Source organism: Aristolochia californica, unplaced genomic scaffold (genome assembly GCF_029961685.1).
Source record: "Aristolochia californica isolate CCGP_79_NKW_82.1479 unplaced genomic scaffold, dmAriCali1.0.hap1 SCAF_2, whole genome shotgun sequence".
In the NCBI taxonomy this organism is placed as follows: Eukaryota; Viridiplantae; Streptophyta; class Magnoliopsida; order Piperales; family Aristolochiaceae; genus Aristolochia; species Aristolochia californica.
Window position 1 is genome coordinate 41,177,203 of NW_027181881.1, and position 15,584 is coordinate 41,192,786.

The following is a 15,584-nucleotide window of genomic DNA, read 5'->3' on the forward strand; positions in this document are numbered from 1 at the left end:
AAGTTAGACCGAAAATAATTTAAAATAAAATTAAAAAATAACAAATGATAGGAAAAAACAAATTCATTGCAATATATAATATATTATAAATAACTAACCAACTATCATAATGATTTGTGACACATGACTTAGTACTTGTTTGGCCGGCGAAAAACAAACAACAATACAAAAATTTAGATTAAGACTAATAACTTTCGCTAAAAGGTGTGGTATTCGACATGGTGTCCAACATCCCTGAGTCTTGACTCGACTTGTAATATTCCATAGATACTACTTGATCCGACTCGATCGTACAACCTTCTATTATCGAGGCTTGATGAAAGTTTTATTTAAAATAAATATAAAAACTAAAAATACTAAAAAATATATTTAATTTAATATACTATGTGTTTTTCATAGTTAGCAAGATATAATAACATTTTTAGGGTATAAATTTAGTATTTTTTATGTGAAAGAAAAGAAACACAAATATAATCATATATATTGCAATATCACGACGTGTAAGAATGACATGTTATGAGGATCAAAATATCAAAGATAAATTAGCTTTTCCATGAATTAAAACAGTGAGCTCGTCGATAATAGACCAAGTAATGTATTCCTCTCTATAGGTCTCAGGTTTCTTATCAATGGGGAATAGTGGGTTGCAGAAAAAGCTCGCAAATCTGTAGTTACATCAAGCTCTGAATCAAAGAAAAGGATTAGTGGCATCCGCAAGGGAAGAAACCTGGCTCAAAACTTCCCATGGGGATTATTAAACGAATCATATGCCTCTGTATGAACTTTTTTTTTTTTTTTTTTCTCTCACAGGCTAAAGCTTCGTGTCATAGTTAGAGAGAATAATGGAGAAAAATAGCTTCTGTTCTCCTAATAGACGCCATGGCTGAATTTGGGAGCATAGCCATAAAACGAACAGAGCTTCCTGTCAACTGCTTCTCTTACACTCCTTGCGTCTTATTCATTGCCAACCAGATTGCTTGCTCATGTTCCAAAATGAACTTGAGGATGCATGAGCTGTTCGACTGCGTCTGCATCAGTGATAGATGCAGACCTACTCGATGTTTCTTTTGTTTGTTATTCATGTTTTCTTCTCCCCCTGCAGATAGAACACAGAAGGTTTCATATCAGAGGAGTAATCAAACGTCGTGGGTCATGGAAGGTAGCCGGATGAGAACAAAACATCACTCTCCTCGCCCACACAGCACATGCTACACAGGTCACCTCAACGCTTTCTGCATCCGGGCAAACTGTTATGGAAATATTCTCTTTTCCACTCTTATCCAGGTAAACTGTAGTGGAAATGAGAGTTTCTAGTTTCCATTTTCTACTTGTAAACTGAGTTGTAAGCGAATCAAATAGAATTGTCAAAACTTTTGTTAAGTTGTATGTTGGCGTGAGATCCTCAAGAGGAGGACTTCTTCCTCCATCGAACTGTCTTCTAGATCCGTAAAAACGGAGGAAGAAGTCCTCCATAACAATAGAGACCAGTTTAATTCACATGTAATCTTTGTAAATAAATATGGATGTATTTGTTTGAAATGATGAATAAGAAAGAAAGATTTTATGAAAGTTTACATTGTAGAGTCTAAATAAAGCTTTACGCAGAGTCAGCACACGAAGCCTCCCACCCCCGGAAAGGTCCATGATATATTGACTGTTGTTTCATTAAGGGTAATTTGGAGATTTCACACTTGTATTTCAGTTGCCCTAGTTTTCTCCTAAGGTTTGGGGTGCCATTATAATGGTGATGAACGATCATGAGTTGGTGTTGAGAAAAGTTAGAGAAAAACACTTGAGTGTGTACGATTTCTCTTGTAAACTATTTCATTATCATAGTGAATTATTGCCACGGTGGAAAAATAAAACATAGTCTCACATTAAAGGGAACTTATATAAACTTGTGTGTCCATTGTTGATTATTTCTCCCATCTGTCTTCCTTCCATTGATTGAAATTCTTCATATACAAACATCTGCTGATTCCATTTACAGATAGAACTTTGGCTCTTGGGAGATGATTAATTCCAGAAAAAAAAGTTTAATATGGTAGGTCTGAGAGGCCTAATCTTCTGAAATAAAGGTTCTCTGGTGTCATCAATCAAGCAGGAGAAAGAAAGAAAATTCATATCCATATCCGTGATATCACACATCAGATGAGATTCCTTGATGGCAAGTAAGCCCTTGCTTACATCCCAAGTCTATTATTGATGAAGCCAAAAGAACTCTCCATTCGTATCCAAGTACAAGTTTTTAAAGATTATTTATCTTTTAACTACTCTACCTTGAAATTCACATCGATCATCCTCTTCGCCCACTGTTAGATAGATGTGAAAACAATTAATTTTTTTTTAGTTTCGTCTAGAATCAACATTTTGACCGTGGCTGTGATTTTGGAATCTTTACTCGTTCAACAATAAACTCTTGATTAATACGACATTACTGATCACAGAAAGACCGAGCTGGCCTTTGGGATGTACAATTACTCTCCTTTTCTCAGTTGATATTTCTCCAGTATTCTCCGTATACTTTCTGTCATGGCTTCCATGGATTCTGAATTTTTCATTCTCCTTTGTCTATTTAGCTTTTAATGGGAGCCTTTGAACTTTAAAGACTTTCGATTATTGGTCCGTGGATTTAGTTGACTTTTTGTTCAGAGTTGGTGGTGACTCTCTTGATCAAACCATGCTCGGAGGGACGAAGAAATTAGATATCTGCTAACTGCTCCTCTATCATCTGTTTTTAATACTCGTTTTTAATTTGTTTTCTTCCTTGGATATCGTTTTTTTAACTGGGTGTTGTTTGAATTTCAACTTAAACATGGATGAATGGATGATTGCTCAACAAAACTCTGATCCATGAAACCAGGGCGTGGGCATCTGTTAACGCTCAGTCTGGCTTCCCTTCCGATGAGATAGGGAGGATGGGGTCGGCTGTAAAGCAGTAAAGCGGGAGGGCATACGTTGGGGGCCAACCAGTGAGCTTTCCTAATAATGAATTCCCTCCGCTCTCTCCATCTACTTTTACTCATCTTTTGATTTTTAAAGGGGAACTTTTGCCGTATCTAATCAGAATTGCAACAGATGGGAACGAATATCCTATCGGAAGGGAAAAAGGAAAAGCAGGATTTGGAGGAGAATGAAGATCCAAATGGAGGGGGAGTGTCGGTGGAGGAAGTGGAAATCGAAACAAAAAGAATAAATGCCGAAAAGTCAGGTTTGTTTAATGGAAATTGATATTTCTTTTCACCTCTCCCGAAGAGGTAGCGGGCAGCGAAATACGGAAGGAGCGTCACTGCCGGCCATTTTCTTCACTGTGTGGAGCCCAGTCCGGCGGTGCCTTCCAGCCGACCAAAGACCCCACCTCCCACCGCTCTCCCCTCTTCTTACTCCTTTGAAAATTCTACGCTGAAGCTGAACAGGCAAAGGGGAATCCCTCCTAATGAATTTCTTCTGTTCGGTGAAATGTCTCACTGGGTCATTCGTTTTTTAACAGAGAAGAAGAACAGAAAATAATTTTACTATTTCTTCCTTCTGGGTCATTCGACACCGACCCTCTTTAACTCTCCTTCCATATTCAAGTAAAGAGTACCTTAACAGCTTTGCTTCCACAGAGTCGAAGAGTCGAAGAGTCTCAGTTAAAAGACGCAGCTGTAACTGTGAGTTATTAAGAACTAGTTGGGTCATTCAACACAGCAAAGGACGACGGTTGAGGAGCCATTAGAGAGCTGAGAAGCTTCTTGAATGCTAATTAAAATTTCGACGGAGATCGCTGTTAGTTGTAATAAAGCATGGATTTGGATCATAAGAAGCTGAAAGAACAAGGATAAAAGAGAATTGGGTATTTCTACGTCACACCCAGCCAAGTCAAAAAGATTCAAAACTGACCAAAGACGATCCAACACATCTCCCCTAGTGCCTGTCCTCATCAGCCTCTCATCTTTGGCATATTTCAAATATGAAAAGCTGAAAGACCAACTATAGCTGAAAACGAACTTGGAATCCCTCTGGTTGTTGGCTTTCTTTCTGGGAAATACTTGGCCGAATCTCCTTGATTGCCAGGCCGGAGGAAGTGATCCTCCGAAACCTTTCCTTCCTGTGATGGTTTCCACAGCCTGACCTTTCTTTTCTTCCAAGATGGTGCAGCGGAATCCCGTTAACAAGCTTGGTGTCCAAGCTGAAACGAAGAACAGCATCAAATCCGAGAAGAAGCCGTCTTCTCAACATCAAGATGTTCGAAACAGAGGAAATGATCATCTGATCAAGAAGATGAAGAAGGCCAGGTCGTTCAAGCTCTCAAACTCGGAGAGTAAGGGGAGGAAAGAAAATTCGAGATTCAGTAAGCTCTCTGTTGAGATATCCACGGCTGTTACTCCTCAGAGAAAGTCATCTCGAGGCGGAGTCTCGGATGGGTCGTCTCCGAATTACATGAAACCCACAAGCTGCTCGGACGCGAGAAAGGAAGGCTTTCAGGTAACACCTAAATCCCAGAATCACGATAAGAGTCGGAGTCCAGAGGGTTTGAGTTCTTCCAAATCCTCTGCTTCTGGCCAAAAACCCGTTAAGCTTCTGAGAAGAAATTCTAGTTTGAAGCCAATAAGGCCTTCGATGAAGAAGAGCTCTGGGATTGCTCTGTATCCCAAGCTCAACTCTGGACGGGCTACTTGTTCCTCCACTTTGAAGGACTCCAAATTCCCGGCCTATGTGGAGCTTAAACCAGGTGGGACTGAGTTGGAAGGAACTTCTGTTATGAAGATCTGTCCATATACGTACTGCTCTTTGAATGGTCATCGTCACGAGCCTTTGCCTCCGCTCAAGCGATTCTTATCAGCTAAAAGGAGATTCCTCAGGGCACAGAAGAGTATGAAGTTAAGAGGTATCTCTGCCCCTAAGATGGAGGATTACTCGGAAGGCAAGGAAATTGATACGGGTCAGATGGAATTTAATGGAGATATGAATGTAGACGCAGATTCGGTTGGGTCAGTTATCCATCTGTTTGAAGACGGCGGCACAGATTTCTTCATTGAGATCTATGCCAAGCCAAAAGAAGAGGACAGAGAATCAAGACCAAATTCTGAAACTTCCAAAGTCTCCGATGATTCGGAAGAAGTAATGTTCATTGGAGATGATGAGCTAGCATGTGGATTCAGCGAATGCAGTGGAACGGAAGAAGGTGGTGACCTGAAGGAGAAAGATGATCAAAGCAGCGAGAAGATTTCAGAACCTGATTTTGACCACCATGACATCTCTGCTTATCTCATCGAAAATTATAAATGCGAGGAACAAATTCAAGGTCTGAATGTGGGTGAAGAAGAAGCAGAATCCTTATGTGATTGTGAATGTAGCCTAGACGGAGAATTTCCACCGGAAGAATCGGACTCCGAAATCTGCAACATGGATTGGGAGGAGAAAAGCATTCATTGCTCGGATGATGATGGATTTGATTCTTCTGCACCTTATCGTGATGAGTTCGTTCTGAAGATAAATCCGTTCCTAGTGGACGAGGACTATGAAACAACAAATGTCGCTGCTCTTTTGGAAAACGATGCTGACGAAGAACTTGTACTTCCCGAATCCAGCATAGGAGATTCCGAAAGTAACAACGACGCTAATCTGGATGATGGGCAACTCTGTGTGGAGATCGAGGTAAATGAAGCATTCGATGGAGATGAAGCATCCGTTGAAATGACAGCAGAGGAGCAAGAAAAAATAGTTGATAAGAAGAATGAAGAACATGAACCGGGCAATGTCGTCTTGTCAGAGCATCATTCTCTTGTTGTTGAAGAATCCACGCGCACAGATCATATTGTATCTGAATCCCCTGTGGACACCGAAGAAGATGATGATAATGATGATTCTCTTAATAGTGATTCACGATGGGATCAGGGTCTTTCCATTGGATCAGAATCCCCTGTGGCCAACAAGGAAGACGATGACGGTTCTCTTAAAGGTAATTCACAATGGGATCAAGATCTTTCTGTTGAAGACGAAAGCACAGCTCAAGATGCAATTGATGTAGAAGAATATCCTCTGGCGGACGAAGATCTCAGTGGGTTGCACAGTATCCAATTAGTTTTGGATTATACATGTTTTCCTGTTCCAGTTGAAGCAAGTGCAACTGAAGAAGCCAATGGCCCTGATCATGCACATCTGGAATCTGAAGCTTATGAATCTGGTGTCGGTAACGTAGCAGAGAAACCGGACTCAGAAGAAGATAAAGCAGGACTCGAGGAATGTGTAATCCTCTCTAACTCATCGACTCAAGAAGAAGTTCAAGATGGAGAAGAAAGCGAGGACCATCATTCACCGAAAGATAGCATTGGAGAAAATGAAACCATGGAAATAGAAGCGAGCACTGGAGGCACAGAGGAGGATGACATTAAGCCCGCTGAACTCGACGTAGATGAACTATCTGACGAACCTCTGCAATTGACCAGCTCTAACAAGAAACAGTTATACAAGAGAAGGAACAGGCGCAGCACAGAATTTCCAGGCCAAGTAAAGGACTTCAATCCACGGCCACCGCGTTTCCTGTCCCTAGAGCCCGACCCAGAAGCCGAAAAAGTTGATCTAAGGCATCAGATGATGGACGAAAGGAAAAATTCAGAGGAATGGATGGTAGATCATGCACTACGGCAGATCCTCAACAAACTGGCTCCAGCTCGAAAGAGACGAGTGGCTCTTCTTGTTGAAGCATTTGAAACTGTCGCGCCAATACCCAAATATGAAACACCTCTCCGAGACTCAGCAGCAAGTTTCCCTCACATCAGACCCATCCAAGCTTGCAGATAGTCGTTGCAGGTAAGAAGCTACTATCTCTACTGACTGGTTGAATTTTCTTTTCATTTTTTTTGGGTTTTTGCAGATGAGAACAGAAAGCCGCTTCAGTCTATTGACATGTAGAAGATGAAGAGCTGTGGTTGGTCTGAAGCAGCCTCGAGGACGAGGCCTGTTAGGAGCAGAATAAGTTTAATAGAACAGTGAAGATGCTGTATGGTTCGTGAAAGTCACTCTTTTGCAACAGTGCTGGACGTGGCGTTTCAAGTGTAAATACAGTAATGTGGTTACGACGAACAGTCCAAGATGGCTGGGAAAAAAAAGACTTGATCGAGTAGATTATCAAGAATGTGTTTGGTAGATGTTCTTCAATGGGTGTGCCTGTGACCTTTTTATTTGTTCTTGATTTTTCTTTGGTTTAACTAAAACCATGTTTATTTATGATTCGTGTGTGATTAATATTATCTGGTAATCATCTCTGCTATTTATTTTGTTCATATTTTTAGAACGAAAATCAGTTTTCTGAACTGTATGTACAAATCCAAGTAAGATAATCTTCTGTTAAGCCGGTGTTAGACCTCGATGGAAGGAGGATCCTAGTGGAGCTCTGAAGCATACACCGAAGATTAGATAGCTTGTGTTTATCCTTATGGCTGGTATAAAGAGTACATTGTTTGCTCCTTATAGAGGGGTTTCCATTAAGGACCGGCAATGGCTGCCCATGAATGTGTTTTGAGGGATGGAGGTTCAAGGTAATTAGATTTGTATGGATTTTTTTTTTAAATATCAATTATATTTTATTTTACTTATGTCTAATTTTCATTTATGAAGACATTCTCGAGTAAATATAAAAAACGTTAAAAAACAAAACGATCGATATACCACGGGTCAAAGTTTTTTATGTATATCAGAGAAGAGATGGTATGTAAGTTTAATTTAGAGTATATTTTTATTTCAAATGTACTACTATTCTAATATATTTACATGCACGTACATATTTCTATGATATTGAGCAATTTCGTCTTACTCATCGGTTTCATAAAGGGCGGTGGGGTTGACGGATTTGAAGAACAATACATAAGTATAACTTTCTTATAAATATTAAATTTTATTTTAAGCAAGAATAATTGTTATTATTTCACATGAGGAGATACAACGGTTGTGGGTTGGGTTCTTAGATCTCAGTCTAGCTACATTAAGCCTCTATCTAGGATGGTCCGACCATCTTTGTCCCAGTCACCTAGACATATAGAGGATGAGTTACATGTAACTAAGTGTTGATTTCTAAGGCCAACACATAAACACAAAATATCTCAAGGGAAAAAGAGAGAAGAGAAGAACTCTAGCTCTTAGACGAGATGGGAGAAGAAATCAAGGGACAGAAAGAAGAGGAAAAGAGAGAGGTTTAAGGACGAATTTGAGCCAAGAGGAAAAGACTTGAATACTCAAACTCATGCCTTGAGGCTATATTCATTGTTGTGTGAATGTGTTTACAATGCCCTTAGACATATATGATTCAAAAGAATAGAAAGGCATAAGAGAACATACACTAACTTGCATAATTACAATTCTATGACACATCTATAGAAGTTCTCTTTATTTACTAGTCATGCCACCTTATACACATGAGTGTCTTTTAACACTAAAGAGGCGCATTTCTCAACTCAGAATGAGTTGAGAAATGTAAAGCATCGGACTGAGAAGTAAGAGAATAAGGTGAAGTAAGAGAATAAGGTGAAGAACTTAGAGATTTCTCCCAACAAATTTTAAATTTCGTGGGGGGGTATATCTACTGGCGAATTGGCAATTTCACAGGTAGAGCCCTCCCTCTACCAATAGAAACTAGCCAGTGAAAGCTACAATTCTTTCGTCTTTTCTCTTCCCATTTTATCTTTGAATTCTAGTAAATTTGCTTCTCATGACAACATTTTTTTATGTCAGGCAATGTCTTCTTCCCGACATGTTGCACGGAGGCAATTGTAAACTGTTCCTGTCGACACAGGAAAGATGAGGATGAGAGCAGAAAGGAGTTAATGTCAGTGCCAGGCTTGATCGGATTGAACGCCACCCAAAGCGGGAGGCAACTTTGGTTTCTGTCTTGTTCAATTGACGTTTACTGGTCCCTCTGCCCAGGCAAAAGCAACCAATAATTCTCCCCTCCATTATCATCATCAGGAATCGTTGTTAAAACGCTGCTGTCCCTTCAGTTGCTTCTGCTAGTGCCAGGCACATGAAATAGAATAACTTTTTCTTGATCCAGCAAAAAGGAAAGGACACACATTTTGTCTCCAAGACAGCAAATACGGAATTAGATACAGTAGCGACTGTAATCACTACTGAAATGGACGAACAAATTCTGGTAACAAAAGACTCGATGAACAAAACAAAGTTAAACCCAGACAAACTCGAAAGGACAAGAAACATCCTAGAAAACAAAAACAGATTCAAAGAAACCTACCAGAAAGTAAAGTTCTTCAAACCGTCTGGAAGTTCTTCCAATCGGGTAAGCTCATTGGAATGGCCTTAAACAGATAACAAACCTCTATGAACTAAATCAGCGAAAGTGGAATCCCGACATTCAGGAAGAAGTTGGGCAAGGATCGCTCCAAAACAAATACCAGTCTCTGTTTTGTAAATGAATGAAAATGGTTAACAGCAACAAAAACAACTATTTGCAATCGACCTCCCCAACACGACATCCCTTCTGTCCGTCCAATTACGGGAAGATTTATTCACGAAGACTAGGAAAAAAAAAAAAAAACAGTAATCTTTTCCCAACCAAGACCTTGGGATTCAGTCGAATCGCTTCAAAGGCCATCTTCAACTACATTTCATTTCGTAACTAACACTCTGTAAGTCCCTCGCAGTAGCCGGATTACAAAGATCGGCAGCTACGTTTTCGCTGCTTTGCTTCAATGCTTCAAAATCAAAACAGAGAGTAAAATAAATACAACAGGAGAAGAAGAAGAGAGTGAGACAGGAACCTTCAGCAAGAAAACTTTCCAAAAATGCTATTCATCTTCTTCACAGTAATACAAAAACTCAAATCCTTTATACAGTCACAAAAAGAGGAACAAAAGGAACCCAAAATCTGATTTTAATCATACCTCCTACACCTCCAAGCTGACACAGAGAACAAAGCCCTGTCCTGCCAGCAAATCACCAAAGCCCCATTCTCTTCCTTGATCTTGTACCCGTTACACCCATAGCTCTGTAACAGCCTCCTTGCTTGCAACACGCCGTAGTAGCTAAGAGGCACCCGCCCAAACCCTATGAAATCAAACCGCTGTATCCACTTCTCAAGCTTCTCATGCCTCTCCTTCCTTTCTATTCCTTCACAAGCAATTATATTCTTAATCTCCTCCCCGAACAACATCTTCTCCAAATTCAACCGCTCGATTGACCCCCTTGGCATAGTCGATTCCAAGCAATCAAACAGAGCTGCGTAGAAGTAGAGTGCCTCCAGCAGCCTGTCCATCAATGTTGACCCGTTGTGGTTAGACTCTTGCTCAGTCACCACCATAATTTTTGGAGAAAGGCCCAACAGAGAGGAGAGAAAGCTCTCCATTTTATCTGAGAATGGAGCGGATGATCCCGAGTCAGCGCTTGGGCTGTGCCCGTTGATCAATTCATTCTCCAATAATTCTCCCAGAGTGCTCTGATTCATCTGAAGAACTCGATGTAGGTGGGCGGAACTAGGGGTTTTCGGTGGCGTCATCTTCCTGTGCCCGTCATCATCACCTGCGAGAAGTGAATGCAACTGCAGCACCGAGCTGATGGCTAAAGCTTCCCCCGTCTTAACCCGCAAGCTTTCGATATCAAGATTCTCCAACTTCGACACGATAGGATTAAATTGGAACGGAATGTCCAGTTTCTCAGCTTCTTCAGTCAACCTTAGAGCAGTTTGCTCTAAGACCACCTTCTGCTCATGAATGCCTGTAATCCTTAAATGCGGTGGCCCTTCTGGTCGTGCGCTTAAAGCCTGTATGAGAGCAATCCACTGCGCAGGCTCCCCAGAATTGAGATCGATGATGTGAATCATCTTCTCCCCTTCCATGGCTTCGAGGATTGCTTGGTTTGATACGACATAAGCAAGCTTAAGGAACGGGCAAAGCTCAAAGAAGAGTCTGCGAACAAGAATAGATTCTGAGAGTGAGAAGATTTTGGTAGAATTGAGCGCTTTATAGAGACCCGGCCAAGATTTTAAAATCCGCCCAGCAAGGGCTTCAGTGAAGTAAGCTGACATGCGTTGCATGGAATCGCCATCTGGGGAGGCAAGAAGAGAGATTTGCTCGAGACATAAATTGGCATTGTCAAGGCTACCGGCAGCTACATGGTTAGCGCATGAAAGGAGGAGCTGGATCAAGTATAAACCCCTGTCTTCAGATTTAAGCTCGCGGAGCCACGGATATGGAGAGCCCATTGAGGGTGAAATGGACATTAAAGAGAAAATTTGTAGGGGAGATGAGGTAACAGACGAAGACCCGTCTTCTTGGACCATGCCGGCCATTAACGAGGATAAGGAGGAATCCGTTTTGCAGTGGGTCGAATAGTCTCCCGCAAGGCCTGATGAAAATTTTGATGGCAAGCGAAACGTCGCACAATTCAGCACACTGGTTTTAAAAGTACAAGTGATCAAGTTTATTTAGTACCAGGGATCGTAGTTCTTCTAAAGTTGAGTAAAATCAACCAAAACACCAGGTTATAGGAAATCCCTGTTATATGGCTAGAAAAACAGAATAAAAGAAGGAAAAACAGCACAGCAGAGAAGGCAAAAATAAGCACAGATTACATTCCAACCTCAAACAGGAAACCTTCAAAGAAGAACGAGTTAAAAACTCGTTATGGTGTCAGAAGATTTTCTGAGGATTGAACTCCTCCTGTTTGTTAATAGCAAAACAAGAGCAGATAGAAGATTTGAAGAATGTAGGCAAACCAAACGTTCAGTAAGTTTAAGTACCAAGTATTAAACCAGAAAGATCATAAACAAAAAGAGGACGCAAACTTCAGGAGAAATTATGATAATTGATGGAAGAATAGCTACAAGGCCCAGAAATACCGAAGCATCAGGAGAGCCAATTGAAGAGCAAGGGACGGCCAAAGTTATGATGAAATCACAAAACAAGGAGCCCCAGTAGACTGTCAATCACATCAGAAACCTAAAAAAGTCCCTGCAAAACCTATCCCAGGCGGGAAGTCGAAAGGTAATCCCCAGAATCTAGGCCCAAATTTGAGCAGCAGAACACAGAATCCGCAGTGGGTCTAGGCATTCGTCGAAATCAAGACATGGCAAAATCAAATCGACCCATTTCACTCTTTCCCTTGGCCTGTATTGCCGAAAGGAGAGAGAGTTTGGTAGACATCCAGGGTCTGGATTTTCAAGGGCGGGTGGAGGGCATCCAAAACGGCAGTAACCCGTAGCGGTAAGAAGCTCCTCTGGTTTCCAATACTGTTTGACGTTATTGGTTTGGTGCAGAGGAATATGGAATTTGTGCGAGAGAGTGCCCTCAGGCTCTCTCCAAGAGTTCCGTTTTGTTCTTGTCTTCATCCAGGGGAATAAGAGGCTGGCCTTGTGATTCCCCATCTCGACTCCCATCCAAGTATGCCCTAACAAAACAAAACAAACAACTCTTGTTTTGTTTGCTTTTGGGCGATTGTGGAAAATGCAAGGTCTTCTTTTGTTTTTTCTCCTAGGCCCAAGACCTCACATTTGGCCTTATCCCTTGAATAGAGACAAAGAGACAAGGAGGTTAAGGAAAATGACAATGGTGGCAAGCACATTTAACCCTAGCTCTGGAAGCAAGGTGGCCTTCGTCCGAGTCTGGTTCCTTCTGCTCTGTCACTTTCTGGAGGAGCCTTCCCCCCTTCAACACACCAAACCCCTAACCTAGCTACTCAGTTTGCTTTACCTCTGTACCTTTCTACTCCGTAGGTAAAATTCACTCCTCTTTCTTATCCTCTTCCCCTTCCACTATCCTCTCTCCCTCTGTCATATCCTACCAGATCAACCCATGTACTGGAACGCACTGCTGGGACTGGAAGACGCATCATTGGTCTGGCCTCCGTCACGACTCACGAGCACTCCACTACCCAAGAAGCAGATCAGTTAGTGTACAAACGCGACTGAATACTATTCAGTCTATACAAACAGTTTTAGACATCTTTTCGGAGCTACATCCGTCTTAATCTGGAGATAGAGCAAGTGAATACAAGGACCTGACGCTAAATAGTCAAGCAGTTCAAGCTTGTTTAAGTTTTCGATGATCCCATATTTGCAGAGATTCCTCGTAATAATGGAGCATAGAAGGTAGCTGGTCTGTTTCAAACCTTGGAAATTGTGGTGCTGACCGTCAACCAGTGGTGGATCCACGAGACGCTTTCTACCTCGTTCAGGTTTCTGAATCATTCAATCTTCTACCCATTTATACTTGGTTTCTCAGAAGGCGCAGATCGCAGCCTTTTACTTGTCTCCTTCATTTTTTCTTTCCCATTACCGTCATTTGTTCGCCAGTATTCTCTAGTATCAACCCGTTTCCGTAGGATGCTGCTTCTTTGTGTTGTCATGTCTGCGCCCTCAACTATTTTTTTTTTCTTTGGTTCATCCTTCTGGTAGTGATTCTCTGTCAATTACTGCATCCCGAAATTCCTTAAGCTTTAATTTATAATAAATACAGGGGATGATTTCAGGCTCGAGTTATGAGCAATCGTGCTTTCTAATCTCTGTGATTCTCTCTATCTGTCTGTTGCGTTGAGGAATCAGGACCTGTTGTGCTTTCAGTATTGTCAGTCTTCTATGTTTTTTTCTGTGTCTACCCCTTTTGTCAAATGGCTTGACCCTTCCAAATCTCTAACGCCACTCCCTTCCAAACGCTGCTTGTCTTCTACCGTCGGTGTTTTCCAGATTTTGTGATTTCTTATCTACGAACACAGTATCTGCAACTAGCGTAAAATAACTCCGCTAACATTTTCTTGTGTGTTTTAAAGACGTTAATAGATCCCTGAACCAGATTAGGAGATAAAGAAATCGAGGGGATGTTTCGAAATTTTAAAAAAATCCAGCACGAAGTCTTTCTGATTGTAGTTTCCGTTTGTCCGTAACGAGACCTTGTAATGCAAACACACAGGCCGGGGTTTTTTACGAGGATTCAAGATTTGGAATTTTACGGCCACAAAAAACGTATTTTTAAGGTTTGTCGGAGAACTGACAAATGAATAGATATTGAGGTACCAGCAGGAATTGATGGGTCGGCTCTCGCATCTTTTTAATATGAATTTATGCTCTAGCATGTATTTCAGTTCCATTAAGAGTCAGCGGAAGCAGGTCAGCGATCATCATCAGGTTGTCGTAGTTTTCTGGAATTGATCATTCTGGTCATCTTCAACCCAGAAATCAAGTGGAAGAGATGAGAAAGAAGAAAGTAAACATAGCTTGGAATGGAGAAGAAAGTGAAATATGGAGATTTTAGAGAGAGAGTGTCATGATCCATTCATGGTTGAATTCCCTCGAAAGAGAAAATAATGGAATTGTAGTTTCTCAGCAAGATCGAACCAATTGCTTTGTAACAGAGAAAACGAAAAAGATTAGGCGATTAACACTAGTTACAAATCTCTTGTTCAAACAGTAGTAAAACGAAACTGGGTTTGTTACTGCAACAAGAACAGTTCTGGGTTTTGTAGATTCAATAAAAACGTCATTAAACTGACTCCATCCATAGGCATCGAACATTTCAATAGAGAATTAAGATGAAAAAGAGTAACATCTAGACTTTATTAATTAATAATACGTAAAAATATATAGTGTGTTAAAATTAGATTTTGATCAAATTTTTTTTTGTTTAATCATTCATTTTTATGTTATTAATAAATTAATAACTTAATTTATTATATTCCTTTCTGTTATTTTTAACCTTTTTTTATAATTAATCATGTGCAAAGTTAATTGGTTCACGTAATTATTGTATTAATGTACAATAAACTAAAATCATTAAATAATATAATATTTAATTCAATTAATTAGTATATTAATATATTTTAATTATATATTAAATTAGTATAGTAATCATATTTTTTCACCTAATTTGGGGTTTAGGTATTATGTTTTAATTAAGTATATTATTACAAGTTACTCGTTCTCTTATTTTTTATATTTTTCTCATTTTAGGACTTAACACTAGAAACTGTTTTCCAGTGCACATGAACTCGTCCATACTAAGGGGGGGGTGTTAGTGCACATGACTCAGGACATGATCTTCATGCGTATTACGCAGTTCATGTCCTGATGTTGTTAAGGGGCGTCGAAATTCATGTCATGTACATGAATATACATGAATCAAGAGTTCATGTCTCAAGAGTAACGGGCGGAAAGCACATACATGAATCAAGAGTTCATGTCTCAAGAGTAACGGGCGGAAAGTGCTTTCCGCCCGATTTTGAGAATCATCCACTTGATTCTCTCGCGCGGGCTCTATTTGGCTCAACCGTCTCGCTTTTTTTTTTTTCATTTCGCTCATTTCATTCCCGCACAGACACTCTCGTTCCCGCAGCCCTCTGTCGTCTCCGTGAAGCCCGAGCTCTCTGCTCACTCTCTCGTCTCCGCCATCCCTCTCCGGTCTACCTCTCTACTACCGCTATCTCTCACTGCAAACGTTCTTCCGGCGTCCTTCTCTTTCTCGGACTCGCTCTCCCTCTGAACCTCCCGCTCACTTCTCCCTCTCTCTTATCTCTCTGTCTCTTCTCCCTTTCGACATCTCACTCCCTTCTCCGTTACGCTATCATTTTTTCCCCCAAAAGACCTTCCAATTTCTTTCAATTTC

At 40.7% G+C, this 15,584-nt stretch overlaps 2 protein-coding genes across 2 annotated transcripts; one reads left to right on the top strand and one right to left on the bottom strand.

Moving 5' to 3' along the window:
- Window positions 1–3,672: 3,672 nt before the first annotated feature.
- On the top strand, window positions 3,673–7,253 carry LOC137955676 (calmodulin binding protein PICBP-like). Its single transcript, XM_068802731.1, has 2 exons — window positions 3,673–6,795; window positions 6,860–7,253. The coding sequence occupies exon 1, from the start codon at window positions 4,132–4,134 to the stop codon at window positions 6,784–6,786; it is 2,655 nt and encodes an 884-aa protein (XP_068658832.1). The 5' UTR covers window positions 3,673–4,131; the 3' UTR covers window positions 6,787–6,795; window positions 6,860–7,253.
- Window positions 7,254–9,756: 2,503 nt separating this feature from the next.
- Window positions 9,757–11,580, bottom strand: LOC137955711 (scarecrow-like protein 3). Its single transcript, XM_068802792.1, has 2 exons — window positions 11,572–11,580; window positions 9,757–11,384 (listed from the first exon to the last, which is right to left on the bottom strand). The coding sequence occupies exon 2, from the start codon at window positions 11,279–11,281 to the stop codon at window positions 9,869–9,871; it is 1,413 nt and encodes a 470-aa protein (XP_068658893.1). The 5' UTR covers window positions 11,282–11,384; window positions 11,572–11,580; the 3' UTR covers window positions 9,757–9,868.
- Between the last annotated feature and the right edge of the window lie 4,004 nt (window positions 11,581–15,584).